This window comes from Leptonychotes weddellii, chromosome 15, assembly GCF_054177405.1.
Source record: "Leptonychotes weddellii isolate Sample4059 chromosome 15, ASM5417740v2, whole genome shotgun sequence".
Taxonomy (NCBI): Eukaryota; Metazoa; Chordata; class Mammalia; order Carnivora; family Phocidae; genus Leptonychotes; species Leptonychotes weddellii.
Window position 1 is genome coordinate 27701951 of NC_138383.1, and position 16338 is coordinate 27718288.

At 55.1% G+C, this 16338-nt stretch overlaps 3 protein-coding genes across 5 annotated transcripts in view; 2 read left to right on the plus strand and 1 right to left on the minus strand.

Moving 5' to 3' along the window:
- LOC102739951 (olfactory receptor 4D1) overlaps nt 1-2048 on the plus strand; it is a 3311-nt gene extending 1263 nt beyond the window's left edge. The window contains exon 2 of the mRNA XM_006748892.2: nt 2032-2048. Coding sequence (XP_006748955.2) covers nt 2032-2048 — 17 coding nt within the window. The remainder of the gene's footprint in view (nt 1-2031) is intronic.
- Nucleotides 2049-3277: 1229 nt separating this feature from the next.
- Nucleotides 3278-13012, plus strand: EPX (eosinophil peroxidase). The gene is made up of 13 exons (XM_006748891.3): nt 3278-3468; nt 3578-3671; nt 3913-4088; nt 4247-4364; nt 4487-4616; nt 5421-5627; nt 6754-7072; nt 7748-7908; nt 8279-8534; nt 8955-9125; nt 11330-11567; nt 12107-12319; nt 12593-13012. Exons 1-12 carry the CDS (start codon nt 3342-3344, stop codon nt 12306-12308), a joined length of 2199 nt encoding a protein of 732 aa, XP_006748954.1. The 5' UTR covers nt 3278-3341; the 3' UTR covers nt 12309-12319; nt 12593-13012.
- A 223-nt stretch (nt 13013-13235) lies between these two features.
- MKS1 (MKS transition zone complex subunit 1) overlaps nt 13236-16338 on the minus strand; it is a 12434-nt gene continuing 9331 nt past the window's right edge. Inside the window, exons 12-18 of one of the 3 annotated variants that reach the window (XM_081805272.1) lie at nt 16229-16299; nt 15830-15899; nt 15622-15729; nt 14832-14965; nt 14223-14305; nt 14039-14136; nt 13639-13945 (exon numbers count right to left, since the gene is read on the minus strand). In XM_081805272.1, coding sequence (XP_081661398.1) covers nt 13854-13945; nt 14039-14136; nt 14223-14305; nt 14832-14965; nt 15622-15729; nt 15830-15899; nt 16229-16299 — 656 coding nt within the window. In that variant the 3' untranslated portion in view covers nt 13639-13853. Of the gene's footprint in view, nt 13946-14038; nt 14137-14222; nt 14409-14831; nt 14966-15621; nt 15730-15829; nt 15900-16228; nt 16300-16338 lie in introns of those variants that run through there. The other 2 variants (XM_081805275.1, XM_081805273.1) reach the window with 2 other exon arrangements.

Consider the following 16338-nt stretch of genomic DNA (forward strand, 5'->3'; position numbering starts at 1 on the left):
AAAGTGGTCGCTTTTCTGTTCAGAGAGTTGTTGCTATTCCTTTCTTCGACCTCCTGTTGAGTTTGTAGGTGTTCAGAATGGTTTGATCCCTATCCAGCTGAATTCCTGAGAGGAGACGAAATCCAGTTCTCCTACTCCTCCGCCATCTTGCTCCGCCCCCCTTGAGTTCCTTTAATTCTGTCATTTTCTGTGACCATCTGGAGTTATAATTTGTGTTTAAAATTTGAAACAGTGAAGCAGTGTAAACTGCAAAGTACAATGATTTTAAAGTGCAAATTTTACTTCATACCTGAATAGTTTACTGAATGTGAATATCTTTACCGTTGAAATTGATTCTTCTTTTAAAATTTCAAGTTGTTTATTTTAAAACTAAAAAACAAATCAAGAAAACAATCTGTAATAATATATTAACTATTATATTAAAACCACCAATCTGTGGGTAGTTTTTCCCCTTTATTTAAAACACAGTCACATAATTAAAAAGTGTTAATCCAATACTCTTTTCCTTTTTTATATTTTAATATTTTATTTTTATTTCTTTACTGGTATGATTCCACGTACAAAGTTTAATACTTTGTATTAAACAAGAACATCCACACATTTCTTTTCTGACCATTATCATCACTTGTTTCATTGAATGAGTATTACTGGAAATAATTTTGTTATGTAAAGGGGAGGCTATCAAAAAACCGTCTGCTCCCAGTATCAGATACTCTAGGTTGCCCCTGGGCAACACTTAGCCCCAAGGAAAATCTAAAATCCCTCCCGTGAGTTCCTGGTGGGCATCGTGAAAGCCCCTGAGGGGAATATGCGGGGCTCCTGGCCCCAGCCCGTAGCCCTCTTCTGGTCTCCGGGTGTGTTCCGCCCTGACTGCAGAAAACAGCACACGTCAAAGCAAACCACTGTGTGACCTGGCAAGGACCCCACGGGGCCCAGCCTGCCTCCCAGTGAAGGTCACAGCAGAAGGGTGCAGGTCCCCAAGCTGGGAACCCCCTGGAGGGCTTCTCCCTCCATCACTGTCAGTCCCCTGGGTTTCCCGTGGCTCCAGCCCTGGCAGCTGGAATGCCGACTGACAGGAGGAGGAGGGCCCAGAGAGCCAGCGTCTGAACAAACCTGAGGCCCGCCACCCTCCCTCCCTCCCTCTCTTCCCTTCCTTCCAGGTGCCCTGGCCTGGATGGGCCACAACGCCCCTATATTCACTGCCTCCTGCCTTCACCCTGAGGGTAGTCACTCCCCTTGTGGGACAGCCTGGAGTGAGCTTGATAAAGGAAGCGACGTGGAGGCCCAACAACAAGGCCTACTCAGCAATACTGAGCACCTGCTGAGTGCCAGGCACTGTGGTAGCATTTTATACAGATTCCTGTAGGGTAGACACAGCAATGACCTCCATTTGACAGTGAAGAAGCCGGCTCGGGGGTTGAGCAGCTGGTCCAAGTGCATGATGGTCAGTGAGCTCCTAAGTGCGCAGTGCTATGGTCCTCAGAGGGAGCCTCCCTGCAGAGTCAGAGAGGCCTGGAAGCAGAGGGCAGGGGTGTGGGGGCAGTCGTCCATGGAGGGTTGGTTGTCTGGAGCTTAGAGGCAGGGTCCTGCTGGAGGGTGGCAGGAAGCAAGCCGAAGGGGCAGGAGAACCCCAGAGTGGACTACCTTTGGTCTCCTTGCCTGAACGTCTGCCTGCCAGCCCAGCCCTGGCCGTGCCCCCTGGGAACCTGCCCTCTACCGACTGCTTGTACAGGGCCCCTCGGTGGTCCCTTCCCATCTGCTTGCGTCTCATCACCACCCCCAGCAGTCAATGGGCCAAATCCCCCAGAGACCCGCCAACATGGCAGGGCTGGGTCTAGAGTGCAGGTTCTGTCCTGAGCTTCTCCAGGAACCCACGGCAGCCCACGGCTATGGCAGACCCTGGGACAACTCACAACTGCTCAAGAATTAGAGTCCTCTCTGGGGGGAGAGCGGAACTCACTCCAAGTCCTCTTTAGGGGGGATCCTAGAGACAGGGCAACCTGGGCTACCTCCGCCAACCCTGGCTGCCAGTCTCCTGCGGCTGCTGACCCCCTGCGGGTGGGGGGCGGTGAGGCGCATTTGAGGAGCACTCTCCGATCTTCAGCATCTCTCCTTCCCGAGGCTCACTGTCCCCTCTCACAGGCAAGGAAGCTGAGGCCCAAGGAGCAGTGTGCTTTACCCCAGGCCATGCAGGGGGTCAGCAACAGGCACTCCGAGCGCTCTTAGCCAGACACAGTGGCTTTCCTTCTAGGCTGCCTTGTCACAGCAGAGGGGCACCTGCTGAAGAAAGGGAGATAAGATCAGTAGGGCCCAGGCCCTCAACTGGAGCTTGTGAAAGACATTGCTGAAGCGGTGTCCCAAGGGCAACGGCTGCCGCGGGGGGTGGGGGCGCTGGGGTGGGAAGCGGGGGCTGCGGAGGGCGGGGGACACGGGGGCTCGGAGCGGGTGCGCTGGGCACTGAGGGAGGGATGGCCCCGGAGCTGGAGCAAGGACAGGCAGGCTGTGGGGCGCCGGGGGTGGGATGGGACGGGGTGGGGTGAGCCGGCACCTGCTCTGCGGGTGGGATAGGATGGGGCGGAGCCAAGGCCCACAGGCCCATCGCTCTGCGGGCGCTTTCCCTGTGACATCTCACTGGGTCCCCAGTGGCCCCCTGATGCAGCCCCTTCATTTTCCCGGCTCAGCCCTGCTTCAGCCATCGCCTCGTCCTCTCCCGCATCTTGGAGAGAGCTGGCAAAGAAAGGGAGCAAGGCGGAGAGGCCAAATCACTGACCTGACATCATTCGTGCACTCAATAAACATTTATTGAGCACCTACTGAACACCCGGCCTTGAGCTGAGGTGTCTGGGGAGATAGAAGAGTAAGGCAGACCCAGTTTCTGCCCAGTTAGTGGGAGGAGAGGAGCCTTTCCAACCGTCTGGTCCAAGTCCCATTTTAGGGATGTGGAAACTGAGGCCTGGAGAGGGAAAGTGCCTTGCCCAAGACCATACAACTAGTTAGTGGCAGGACCAGGCCCCGTCTTCTGAGGCACACTGTTCCTCAATCTTCCAGCAAATACTCACTGAGCAATACCTGTGTTCCAGGCACTGCCCTGAGCCTCGGGGGAAATACATCCATGAACTCAGTAGCGAAGAGGGTGGGGGGTGGGATGCTTCAGTCTCATGACTCCCCTGAAAATGAGAGGGAAGTTCCAGGGCCCCACCTCAGGAGGCTGGACTTCCCCTCCCTCACCCTCGGAAAGGATATAAAAGTCTCCTCCCAGCTACTTACAGAAAAGAGGAGGTGAGAGGTCAGCTTGGGGACCTCCAGGTGAGAGGGGTGCAGGGGGCCCACCTGTGTGCAGGATGTGGGTGTCAATCCCTTGCCCCACTGCGGCCAGGGGCCTCACTGCAGAGATGAAGCTGTTCCTGGCCCTGGCTGGGGTCCTAGCCACACTCATCCTGGCCCCGCCATGTGAGGGCACCGGCCCAGGTAATATCCCTTTGGACAGCTGAGGAGGAGGGCAATGGAGGGGGCGGTGTCTGGGTCTGGGGGGAGCCCATGGCTCCCCTGGACACTGAGTCCCCTTCCCTCTGAACAGCCTCCCCCATGACAGTGGAGACCTCGGTCCTTCGGGACTGCATAACAGAGGCCAAGTTGCTGGTGGATACTGCCTACAATCAGACTCAGAGGAGGTGGGTCTGGAAGGGTCGATGAGGTGGGTAGGTTTCAGCCACAGTCATGTCAGCCATCACCCTGCCCCCGGCCACCCTGAGGCAGTGCCATGTTGGTAGAGAGCCTCCCTTCCATCCATCCTGTCCGTTCACACGGCCCTGGCTGTCCACCACTGGGCTGGGGCTCTGCTGGAGGGCTCTTCTGGGGGGCTCTTCTGGGGGGCTCTGCTTCCTTTCTCCAGCCCTTGCTCTCTTCCTGCAGCATCAGGGAGCGCCTCCGCAGTGGCCTGGCCAGCCCCATGGACCTCCTGTCCTACTTCAAACAACCGTTGGCAGCCACCAGGACAGTGGTCCGGGCTGCCGATTATATGCATGTGGCCTTGGAGCTGCTGGAGGGGAAGTTACAGCTCCAGGGATCCAGTTCCTTCAATGTCACTGGTACTGTGCTCCACACTGAGCCCCAGGGCCTGCTGTGGCCTGGGGAGGCAGGGTACACAGCCCGGGCTGTTGGGAGGGAAGAAGGTCGAGGGATGGGAGGTATGGAACAGACCAGCTCAGGAAGGAGCCAGGACCCTGCCCCCCCATCCCACCCCCAGATGTGCTGACAGAGCCCCAGCTTCGGCTGCTGTCCCAGGCCAGTGGCTGTGCTCTCCAGGACCAGGAGGAGAAGTGCAGCAACAAGTACCGGACCATCACTGGGAGATGTAACAACAAGTGGGTGCCGGGGGCTGCGCCTGACCCAGGGTGCCCCCCTTCCCCCCACCACCCCGTCACCCCCCACGGAGCATCCTCTAGGCTCAGAACTCCTGCTGACTGGAGCCAACTCTCTGCTGCAGGAGAAGACCCTTGCTGGGGGCCTCCAACCAGGCCCTGGCCCGCTGGCTGCCGGCTGAGTATGAGGACAGGCTGTCCCTCCCCTACGGCTGGACGCCCAACAGGAGGCGCAATGGTTTCCTCCTCCCTCTCGTGAGTAGGGGCTGAGGGTCTGGAGGCTGCTCCACCACCTCTAAACAGTAAGAGCACAGCCCCGAGCCAGCTGGAAGCCAGGCTCAGCCACTGGTCAGCCAGGTGCCTCTAAGCAAGTCATACAGCCGGGTCTCAGTTTCCTCATCTGTAAAACGGCAGTAAAACCCACCTCGTATTGCTGGTGTATGAATTCTAAGGTCCTTAGTATAAACATCTCCGTAGGATGCGATCAAGTAATGCAAGCCATTATAGTGTTGTTTTTTCTCCAAGAATTAGTATCAAAGTATCTAGCTAAATATAAAGATCTGTATGTCTTATTCTATGTCTATTGATCTAAATGATTTCATATTTATCAATTTATCAATTTTCTATTCATATGTCAATATGACAATCACCTACTCATCTATCAACAGCTATTCATTAATTCTTCTTCCATCTATCTATCCAATTCTCTCTAGATTTATTATCCATCACCTACCAACTGGTCCATGCATCTCTCAATCACTTCTGTCATCTAGGTACCCATTAGTCTATAAACTGATCTATCGATTCCATGTATTTATCTTTCTGGAAGAGCTGGTGGGGTCTCAGCCAGCCAACCAGGCATCTCCCTTTCTCTACTCCTGAAATCCTCAGGAGCCACACCAGAGGCCAACCTTGTAGGCATGACAGCCACACAGGGGGTGAAACAAAGTAAGGTTGGGGAGGGGAGGGCAGGAGACGGGGAGAGACCGTGTTCACACCAGCAGGGGCAATCTGCTGAGTTGGCCCGGGATGCCCCATGCTGATCTCTCTCCCCACCAGGTCCGAGCTGTCTCCAACCAGATTGTGCGCTTCCCCAGAGAGAGGCTGACCTCCGACCGGGGCAGGGCCCTTATGTTCATGCAGTGGGGCCAGTTCATTGACCACGACTTGGACTTCTCCCCTGAGTCCCCAGCCAGAGTGGCCTTCACTGCGGGCGTGGACTGTGAGAAGACCTGCGCCCAGCTGCCCCCCTGCTTCCCTATCAAGGTACCCCGACCGGTCCCCGGGGCCCCAGGCCAAGAGCTGCGGGGCGGGTCCGTAAGACTAAAGCGGCCTCCTCAAGGAGCTGTCTGTGGTGCTGGAGTATCAGACGAAGGCGAGGAGGCTGGCCCGGCAGAGACCCCCGGTTCTGTGCGTTTGCGGGGTGGGGGCAGGGGCGGGGCAGTCTGCCCGCAGTTTAGTGCAGGCTTCACAGAGGAGGAAGCAGTGGAGACTAGCCTTGACCCATGCGTCTGATCCCGACAGGGGAAGCCTCTGGGCTGCTGCTTTTGGGAGCCTTTAGAGACTCTTAGCTCTTGCCCTTCTCTCCTTCCTGAAGAGGTCCAAGAGCCCTGCAGCTCTCACCAATTCCTGGGATGGTGTTGTGAGTATGGCACTATCCTTCGGGCTGAGAGGCAAGGAGCGTGTGGAACACTAGGGAAGGAAAGACAGACTCCAGGGAGCAGACCTTTCTGGAGATATGGGGCAGGGGACACCTGTGCATACACTCCCACATTCATTCACCCCTAACAGGTAGGGCGACATTTGTGGGGCAACCTTACCCATTCCTCCAGCTCCAGTTCAAGGGCACCTCCCCGGGGGAATCTTCCCATATTTTCCTAGCACACCTTTTGCTTTTGACTTTTAGATCAAGCACAGCAAAGAGTGCCTCAGTTTAGAGTTATATTCTCTATGTGTGCACCTGTTTTCACTGAACGCCAGCTTCCTGCAACCTGTGCTGGGGTTTGCTGACCTTTGTTGGTCTCCAAAGCACCCGGCATAGAAGGGTGCTTGGGAGATGTCTGTAGAGTTAAATGGAATGAGAGGAGCACAGACCCCAATGTCAGGAGAACTAGGTCTTAATCCTACCTCTCCTGCTAACGAGCTGTCACTTCCTGTCTCTGAGCCTCAGTTTCGCCAGCTGTAAAATGAGGATCCTTCCATGACTCTATGATATAAAGTGCTAAGGATGCTCAGATTGACCTGGTGAGCAGCATGAGTCTGGGTGAGCTGAGGAGGGCTTCCTAGAGGAGGGGAGTCTCAAACAAGGTTTTGAAGCAGGTGAGGAATGGTCCAGAGGAGTGAGCTTGCTCTTGAGGGCACCCCCGGGTCACTGGCTCCTCTTCCACCTCAGATCCCGCCCAATGACCCCCGCATCAGGAACCAGTGTGACTGCATCCCCTTCTTCCGCTCGGCACCCGCATGCCCCCAAAACAGGAATAAAGTCCGAAACCAGCTCAATGCGCTCACCTCCTTTGTGGACGCCAGCATGGTGTATGGCAGCGAGGTCTCCCTCTCCCTGCGGCTCCGCAACCAGATCACTCTCCTGGGGATGCTGGCTGTCAACACCCGCTTCAGCGACAACGGCCGGGCCCTGCTGCCCTTTGACAACCTGCGTGATGACCCCTGCCTCCTCACCAACCGCACAGCGCGCATCCCCTGCTTCCTGGCAGGTCAGCCCCCAGCAGTCGACTGAAGAGTAGGTTAAATAAGACCTGATACAAAAGGGTTTCGTTCAAAGCCAGCAAGTGACTGCGTGTAAGGCCCACCTTCAGGAATTTGCTTTCCTTCCAGGCCTCCAGGAGAAGCTCTGGCTACAGGAACGGGCTCTGCCCAACCCTCTCTCTTTCTCTTTCCCCTGGGCTCCCTGGGGAGAGCAGCCTGATCCCAAGTCCACAGCTGGGGAAAGGTCTAGCTCTTGGTGGACAATGTACCGATGGATGCAGTTCATGGGACAGGTGGGCTCGCAGTCCCAAAGTCAAGGTTTCCTAGAGTCATCCGGGTCCCTCCACCAGCTGTGGACCTGGTCACTTGTAGAATAGAATCATGCCCAAGACCAGCAGCTGCTCTGTGCTTCCCCACCTTGCCTGAACCTACTTCAGTAACTTTGGGATCTAAGACCCCACTGTCTCCCCTGTCCTGACCCGTTATGCGGGGGCGGATGGTGGCAGTGAGTGAGAAGCCTTATAGCACAGCTGAGGGGATGGAGGTCCAGCGAGGGCCCGGGGCTTGGCCCGAGTCACAAAGTGCTACCACCTCTTTCTAGTCCCCAGAGCTCTCTGTCTGCCTTAGCAGAAAGACATTTCTCTGGGAAGAGCTGTGGTGACTCTGAACTTGGGGTTTTCAAGGTGACTCCCGATCATCGGAAACTCCCAAACTGGCGGCCATGCATACCCTCTTTATGCGGGAACACAACCGGCTGGCTGCGGAGCTGAAACGTCTGAATCCCCAGTGGACCGGAGAAAAGCTATACCAGGAGGCCCGGAAGATCGTGGGCGCCATGGTCCAGGTAGGGAGCCCGGGGCCCCAGCATCCCCTAGAAGACAATCTGGCATGAGACACCATTTGAGAGAGTGGCTCCCACTTTCCTTAATACATCCGTTGAGGCTATGCCTCAAATCAGCTAAGGCTGGGTGATGGGGAGTGTACCTGAGATCTGACCTCTACCCCAAACTCTGCCACTAACTCACTGTGTGACACTGTCCTTGTCACCCTGCTCTTCATCAGCCAACGGGAAATGTATATTTCCACATTGGGCATGATGGTAATAAAGAACTGGTATGTCTGAGCAGCACTTCAAAAAGCAAAAGTTTTGTCCAAAGGCAAGGGAATGGGGTGGGCAGCTGCTAAGGTAATGTTCCTCCTATCCTCTCTTGTAGATCATCACCTACCGAGACTTTCTGCCCCTGGTTCTGGGCAAGGCCCGGGCCAGGAGAACCCTAGGGCCCTACCGGGGGTATTGCTCCAATGTGGACCCTCGTGTGGCCAATGTCTTCACCCTGGCCTTCCGCTTTGGCCACACCATGCTCCAGCCCTTCATGTTCCGCTTGGACAGCCAGTACCAGGCTTCAGGACCCAACTCGCGCGTCCCGCTTAGCACTAGCTTCTTTGCCACCTGGCGAATCGTGCATGAAGGTGACCAGGTTTTAAAAGCAGATGGGAGTGGGGGTGGGGCCAGGCTTAGTGCCAGGAGGCCGGGCTGCTGCTCAGGCCACTGCTAATCATCTCCCCAGGGCAGTACCAGGCAGGTGCACCAAGACCCTCAGGCCTGGGCCTCCCGTGCCCTTAGGGATGAGAGGATTCACAAAGGGAAGGAGACGCATGTCAGACTGGGGGCTTGTGGGCCTGGGAGGAGGTCGCCTTCCGCTCCTTCTTTAAGGAGTGGGAGTGACTTCTTTCCCTGCCAGCCCCAGCTCGCTTCAAGTCTACCCAGGCAACATTACAGAATATAAGCAACTGGCTTGTCCAGCTCTGAGCTAGCTTGGCATCATGTGATGACCCAGGGGCTCCCCAGAGGCCGATCCAATCTGTGCTGCTCACATTCCCCGCCACCAGGTGGCATCGACCCCATCATCCGAGGCCTCATGGCTACCCCTGCCAAGCTGAACCGTCAGGATTCCATGTTAGTGGACGAGCTGCGGGACCGGCTCTTTCAGCAAGTGAGAAGGATCGGGCTGGACCTGGCGGCTCTCAACATGCAGCGCAGCCGGGACCACGGCCTCCCAGGTGAGGGGGCTTTGCTTGGCCTGGGGCTGCTGCTATTGGGGGTGGGGGGCAGGTTTCAGAGAAGACCCTTGGTGCATCCTTTCTGGCTGGAACTCTCTACCCCGTGTGCTGAGGTTCAGAGGCATGCGAGGCTGAGCTTGATGCAGGAAAGCATCCCTGGGACCACCCTTTGCCATCCTGCCCTATCTTCACCTGCCACCATAGGGCCTCTAGCTGTAGGTTCACAGAACGGCCAGGACCTGGACACGATCTGCTTGTGGACAAAGCAGATTAGCTCTTTCCAGGTGGAGAAAACAGTAGTTTCAAAGGGCAGAGAAGAAATGCTCCATTCCCCGCTACCCTGGTGAGTTCCAAGGAGGAAGACTCAAGTTCCAGGGACATAGGAATTGGCTCCTGGCTCTAGGTGCAGAAAGGTAGAGAGCTCAAGAGGTAGGAACGGGTGGAGTGAACTGAAGACGGCCTCGGCTGTTTCCTGAGGACAAAAATCCTAGGAAAGAAGAAAAATGTATCCTAGGAAAGAAGAAAACTTAGGCACTTTGCCAGGAATTTTCAAGGCTATTAATCATTTCATTCTGCCAATGACCTTGAGAAGCAACTATTACAGCCGTTTTTATGGATGAGGAAATTAGCTCAGAGACATCTGGTCATTCTCTCAAGGCCACACAACTAGGAAGTAGCAAAATTTGAATCAAGTTCAGAATTTCTCCTTTCTTCCCCCTGTGCAAGCTATAATGTTAGGGGAAGGCTATGGTCACCACCTTGTCCCCTCTCCCTCTCCCCTACGTTCCTGTCTACAGCCTGAAGCCCCGTCTGCCTCAGCTCACCCGTGGCTGTGTATAACGGGGTGGGGTAAATCTCCACCGCACCTACCACAGCACCTGGCAGGAACCCAGCGGGGGCTCAAAAACCTGTTTCTTTCCTCCTCACGCTTGGGGGCTCCCGACCACTAAAGAGCCGCGGGCGCCCCCTGCTGGACAACTGAGATTGCCAGCCACCCAGGTGCCACACCGTGAGCTTCTGTGCCAACCTCCCCACCCCCCATATCTTTCCCTCTAAGCTGTCACAGAAATATTGTCCAAATACTAGCTCTGACAGTCTCCTCCAATCCCTTCCCAAGTCCAACACCAAATTTGGGATTGGAAAAGCTTGTTTGAACTCCACTTACTGGTGGAGTGACCTTAAGAAAGTCACAGCTGCTCAAGCTCAGCAAATATCCATTTGATATAATGGAGATTACAAAGTGCCTTGCAGAGGTGTTGTGAGGATCCTAAGAGATTATCACACACCAGGGCTTAGTGAGGTAAAGCACTGTATCGTTTTCCTTTGCTCAGCTGGAAGATGGTGTTGGTGAGGTGTAGTTCAATGGACAATATGGGGCAGGTGGTTCTTCAAGGTTAGGGCAAATCCATCTCCTACCTTGATGGTCCCTGCCCCATCATCTGGCTTGGTCCTGGTGTGGGATCCTAATAGCAGAGAAATTGTAGGTGGAAAAAATTTTTCAAATGGCTTTATTGGGATATAATTTGTGTATCATAAAATTCACCCATATGAAGTATATGATTCAATGACTAGTGTATTTAGAGTTGTGCATTGATTTTTTTTTTTTTTTGGTCTGTTAAGGTCTTTGGCCCACTGATCACCATTGCTAATGTCAGAACATTTTTAGCACGCACGAAAGAAACCTTACAATAACAGTCACTCCTTGTGCCCTTGACAATCACTGATCTTTCTGTCTCTACATAGTTGCCTATTCTGGACCTTTCATGTAAATGGAATCATACAGCATGTGGTCCTTTTCTGAGTAAACTTTAACCATGCTCTTCATTTGTTGGTTTGTTCACCTATGTATTTGTTCATTCCTTCCTTCTCTAAACCCGAGTAAGAGTCTTTTATGTTCTGGGTCCATCTTATTTGTACATAATTGATGCACTTGAGCCCAATAATAATATCCTTGTGGTATTAGGTGTTACACTAGGACACACTCCTCAGTTTGATGCACGCAAAGCATGGTTGTCTACTCACTTTGAAAACTAAAGGGCAGTGGTTTGATCCTTGGAAGGTTCGGCCTCTTCTGTCAGCAGGGATCTTGTTCTGCCCGACATTTCCTGACCACAGAGCTCTCTCGGGAGAAACTGTGGAGCAGCAGAAGCTAACGGGAAGTCAGCAAGGTAAGACTGAACCGCCTCCGCCCCCTTTCCCTACAGGGTACAATGCCTGGAGGCGCTTCTGTGGGCTCTCCCAGCCCCAGAATCTGGCACAGCTCAGCCAGGTGCTGCGAAACCAGGGTTTGGCGAGGAAGTTCCTGAATCTGTATGGTACACCTAACAACATTGACATCTGGATTGGGGCCATCGCAGAGCCTCTTTTGCCAGGGGCCCGAGTGGGGCCTCTTCTGGCTTGTATTTTGGAAAACCAGTTCAGGAGAGCCCGAAATGGTGACAGGTAAGGGACCTTCCCCTAAAGAGACCAGCCCCAGAGGCAGGGCAGAAAAGCGCTGGCATGTCAAGACTCAGCAAGGGGGAAATTGCCCTTTTTGATTCGTTTCTTCCAAGTTCACAGGGTCTGAGACTAGGAGGCTCTTCTGTGGAGAGCTTTGTCAGAGTGAGAGAGACCGTGGGCCAGGCAAGCCTGATGCTGCCTGAGCTGTTTGGCTAGTGGGTCCCGGGAAACATGGGCAGAAAGGGCTAAATCTGGTTTCCTTCCAATAAAGCTTATGGTTTAAGACCTGACTCCTCATTTGGATTTGGCATTTACCCAGGTTCAAATCTAGCCCTGGCCACTTAAGTTACTGTGCACTTAATACTGAGCAATTGCCTTGACTGCTGAGCCTGTTTCTTCATTTATAAATGGGGAATAATACCTATTTTGCAGGAATTCTGGAGAACGGAATGAAATACCGTGAAGAACCTGGCATACCACAGGGGCTCGTTGTGTTCATTCCTCCCTAACCTTCCCCCACATCTCTCGACTTGTCTCGGTAGGTTCTGGTGGGAAAAGCGGGGTGTTTTCACCAAGAGACAGCGCGAGGCCCTGCGCCACATTTCCTTGTCTCGAATTGTGTGTGACAATACCGGCATTACCACTGTTTCGAGGGACATCTTCAGGGCCAACACTTACCCGCAGGACTTCGTGAGCTGCACCTGCATCCCCAGGTTGAACCTGTCAGCCTGGCGAGGCAGATGAGGCCTCTACAGGTAAGGGGAGGCCCTGCGCCAACATCCTTCCCAGACCAGATGGCTGAGTCCTTTTAGACCTCTAAGCAGAGACTACCAAACCTGTCACGAGAAGCAGGGTAGTCTTCCCTACTGGCCTCCGGGTCTGCTAGCTTCTGGACGGACAGCTGACCCAAGGCCTAGGACTTTGGGGGGCAATTAGGAAGCCTCAGTTTCACCGTCAGCGCCCTAACACAGCTCCGTGCCTGGACACCCAGGAAGTTCCTCACTTGCCCACATGTGCTGCTTCCACAGGAGCCCATTCCAAGCCTCTGGCCTCAGACACAAGAGAACCTGGGGAAGACCACGAGGCTGCCTCCTCCCCTGGAGCGACCACATCTGCTGACGCTTTTGCTGGCTCTGGCTCATTGCTGGTTCTGTGGCTGGGAGTGCCAGCCGGGGTTCCCGGCAGCAGTGAACCCTCCCACCTTGGGAGCCTCCTAGGTCTTAGGTCAGGCATCGGCTCCGGGTGCAAGGAGGTCTTGAGGCCCAGGCAAGAAGAGTCATCTGCATGGTCTCCGGCCTCTTTTTTTCTATTTCCCAGCCTGTCCCCATCCCCCACCCATGACTGCAGCCTATGCCACACCCGGCCCCAGCCACCCCACCATCCTCCGCTGGAGCCTGCAGACCAGGCAGTGAGCTCTGCTTGTACCAATAAAAGTCCACCGAGGGCAAGAGCTGGTTTCTGCGTCAGGCTGGGGAGGGCATAACCTCAGTCCCAAGCTTTGCTGCAAACGTTTAGAGGAGCCCTGCCAGGACCACACTGGCAATAACCCCTACGCCTCTCTTGCAGGCTGCCTCCAGACACTGTGGAGTGGGAAAGGGCAGAAAAGGGGAAGGTTCGGGAGAATACCCTGGCCATGCCAGCAACGTGAGCAGAAAAACAGCTGACACGTCAGTCAGTACAAAAAGTTTTTATGTACCAAAAATACAATAAAAGACACTACCTGGCTAGCAGAAAGGACTGGGCACTGCCTTCAGCCTTCATTTACTCATATCTCAAACACAACAAGCCCCAAGCGGCAGGACGAGGCTACCCTGGAAAGAGGAGGCTGAGGCTCCCAGGCTAGGCATTCAAGACCTCTCTCCTCTTCCTTTCTTAAGCCTCCATTTGTAGCGAAGGCTGTGAAGCAGGAGGCACCTGCAGCTCTCTGCTCTCAAGACAGTGAGACAAGCCAGAAAAGAGGCCGTGTCGAGGACAGAACTAACGGGGGGGTCACCCCACACTGGGCTAACCCTACAAGCCCGCCCTGTCATGAGAGCCACTCGCAGTAACTGAAACATGCAGAGGCGGACCGCAGGGTGTCCAGTAGTACTGCTACCCAGAGTGGGGAGGCCCTGCCGAAGACCAGGCAGAGGGGCTGGCCCAGGACCTTCTCAGCTCTTCCGGTTCTCGGCAGGCCAGTGGGGTCACTGGAGAGAAAGATGAAGAGGCGGACAGCACCAGCCTCACACATCACCCATCTTGTCCTCTTGCACGGGGTGGGGTGGGGGGCGGGGCCAGGGCCGCCGTGAGCTAGGAAACCATGGTCCCGGAGGGGCTCACCAGGTCCTGGGGAAGGCTTTCTCGGGCCTCCTGCATGCGGCGCCGGGCGCGACGGAAGGCGTCTGCAAGGGGAGCAAATGCAGTGGTCAGCCGCTGTGGTGTGGGGAGGAGTGGGGCTCATGCTGATAAGGGGCGGCCGGGGGAGGGAAACCTACCCAGCACATTGTGAACAGAACTCTGCTGGCTGAACCCTTCCAGACGGTCCAGCACGCTCTGCATCCTTTTCCGGAGGGAACTTGACTCCATGAAGGCCCTGCACAGAAGCCCAGCACATGGCCACAGCTGCCGTTCAGCCCTCAGGGGTAAGGCTCCCCGACGCAGAGGGCCGGGGTCACTCACCTGGACTGCTGCAGACAGTGCAAGCGGAAGATGATGCAGCCCGTGGTCTCGGTGCGGAACCCAAAGCGGCTCAGACGCTCCCCCTGGGGCGTGCAGTTAAGACCGCGTCAGGCTTCTGTGGGTTCTAGACCCCAGGCACCATGCGGACCTCACCCCCATTCTTACTCCCATTCTCGGAGAACAGATCTGCTGGGGGAAATCTCATTCCAGCACCCAGACTCCATCACCTCAAGGCTAACGTGGGGCTCCCAACTGTAAATCAGGGGACGCCCCAACCCAGTTGAGAATAAGCAGTCTGACAAGTGGCCTGCCAATCCTCCCCGCCTTTGATGACTAAAGCCTCGGTGATGGGCTGGAAGGAGGGGCCGGTAACTCTGACGGGACCAGGGCAATCTCTAAGTATGCTCATTTCCCGAGATCTCCTAGGATAGCAGCGTAGATGTTTGTACCTGGCTCGAGATGTGGCCATGACCTCCAGCTGAAGCCACAGAAAGGAAGGGACTAAGTAATAATGAAGCAACTAAGGGGCCGTAACCCTGACCCCACCTTCTCCAGAAGAGACAGGAACCTAAGCTCCCAGCATGAAGTCTGCCCAGAGACAAAAGGCACCTTGAAGGTTCCTGGTATCCGCACATAGGAGAGGTCCTCCAGTTCCAGAGAGCCGCCAATGAAAAACCTCCTCAGCTCAGCCTCCGTGCCAAGCTCCATGGGCCTCCACGTGGGGACTGTCAGGGTGTGCGAGCCTGTGACGAAAGAGGAGAGTGGGGCCTCCGCCAGAAAGGGCATGTGGTCTCTCATTGACTCCCAGCAATGACACAGGCCTCGCCACTACTGAAACACCTTGTCTGGGGACGACCTGACCTCTGCGGAGGGGATCCTGGAGGTCTGGGGCCCCTGTTTGGAAATCAGTCAGCTAGAAATTCACATCTCAGCTCTGCCAGTTATGACCCGTGTACCCAGGACAAGTTTCTTAACCCCTCTGAGCCCCATTCCCCTCACTAGCAAAATGGCAACAGTAACGCCTACGTCTCAGAGTGGCTGGCGGAATCAAATGAGAAGCACTTAGCACAATGCCCGGCACCCAACAGGAGACGGCAGCTCTTATTTCAAAAACGAATGCTGATCCATTCAATCCACGATGCCAAGAGCCCACCCCGCCTGAGCTCCTCCCTCAAGGCCGCAAGTCGAAACAGGGGAGCTCGGAGTAGGAGTAGACGCCCAGGCTGCTCGGCTTCCGAGTCAGCTGCAACCTCACTCAGCTGTCTCTCATGGAGCAAGGGACCCGGCGAGTTAAGTGCTCCTAATTCCTAATGATCCCGAATGTTTTAGAAGTGTTAGTCTCATTCCTAGAGGGAGCTAGGGCACGGGGGCCACATGGAGGGCAGGGACGGGACGTCACCTGGGGCGGTGGGCAGCACCACAGCGCCATAGCCTTCCACACGGTACCTCTGCCAGGAGTCCAGCGAGAGGACCTCACAGTAGAGCACAGGCCACTCCGGGACAGCATCTGGGAGAAGTGAGAGAAGCAGCCAGGTCACAGGAGGCCTTCCCCAAGAGAGGGCGCCACCAGAGGAGAGCCCGGGCCCAGGACCTGCTGAGCTACTCACCAGCAGATTCGTCTTCGTGGAGGAAGGAGGCCTCAAATGTGAACGGGTAGGAGAAGTAAGCCACCTTATCCTAAAAAAGAGAAGTGTTATTCCATACTCAGGGTCATGGGGTAGGCAAGGCCTCACTGCGAATCTGTTCTCCCTGTGGCCAACGACACCTTCACAAGGGAAAAAGAAAAACTATCCCCCCACGGGGGAAATAAGAGACTAAGAGGGGGTGGGGCATCCACATACAAGCTGCTACCATCCTCAGAAAGACAGAGAGGGAAGCCCTGGACCAGGCAGCCCTGCAGAGTCCAGACAGAAGGGCCAGACCGAACTCTGAGTGCTCCCCAGGCTGGCGGCCCGATAATCTTCAGAGTCCCGCCCCCCTCCAGATAGCCCTCCTGTTTTCCCTACCATTCCCAGGGATTTGGTGGCACAGGTCTGTGTTATTCCTGAGAGCTGCTGGAATGCTGGGCTTGACCAATCTGAAAGCCAAAGACCATATATAGTAAGATGACCTGGAA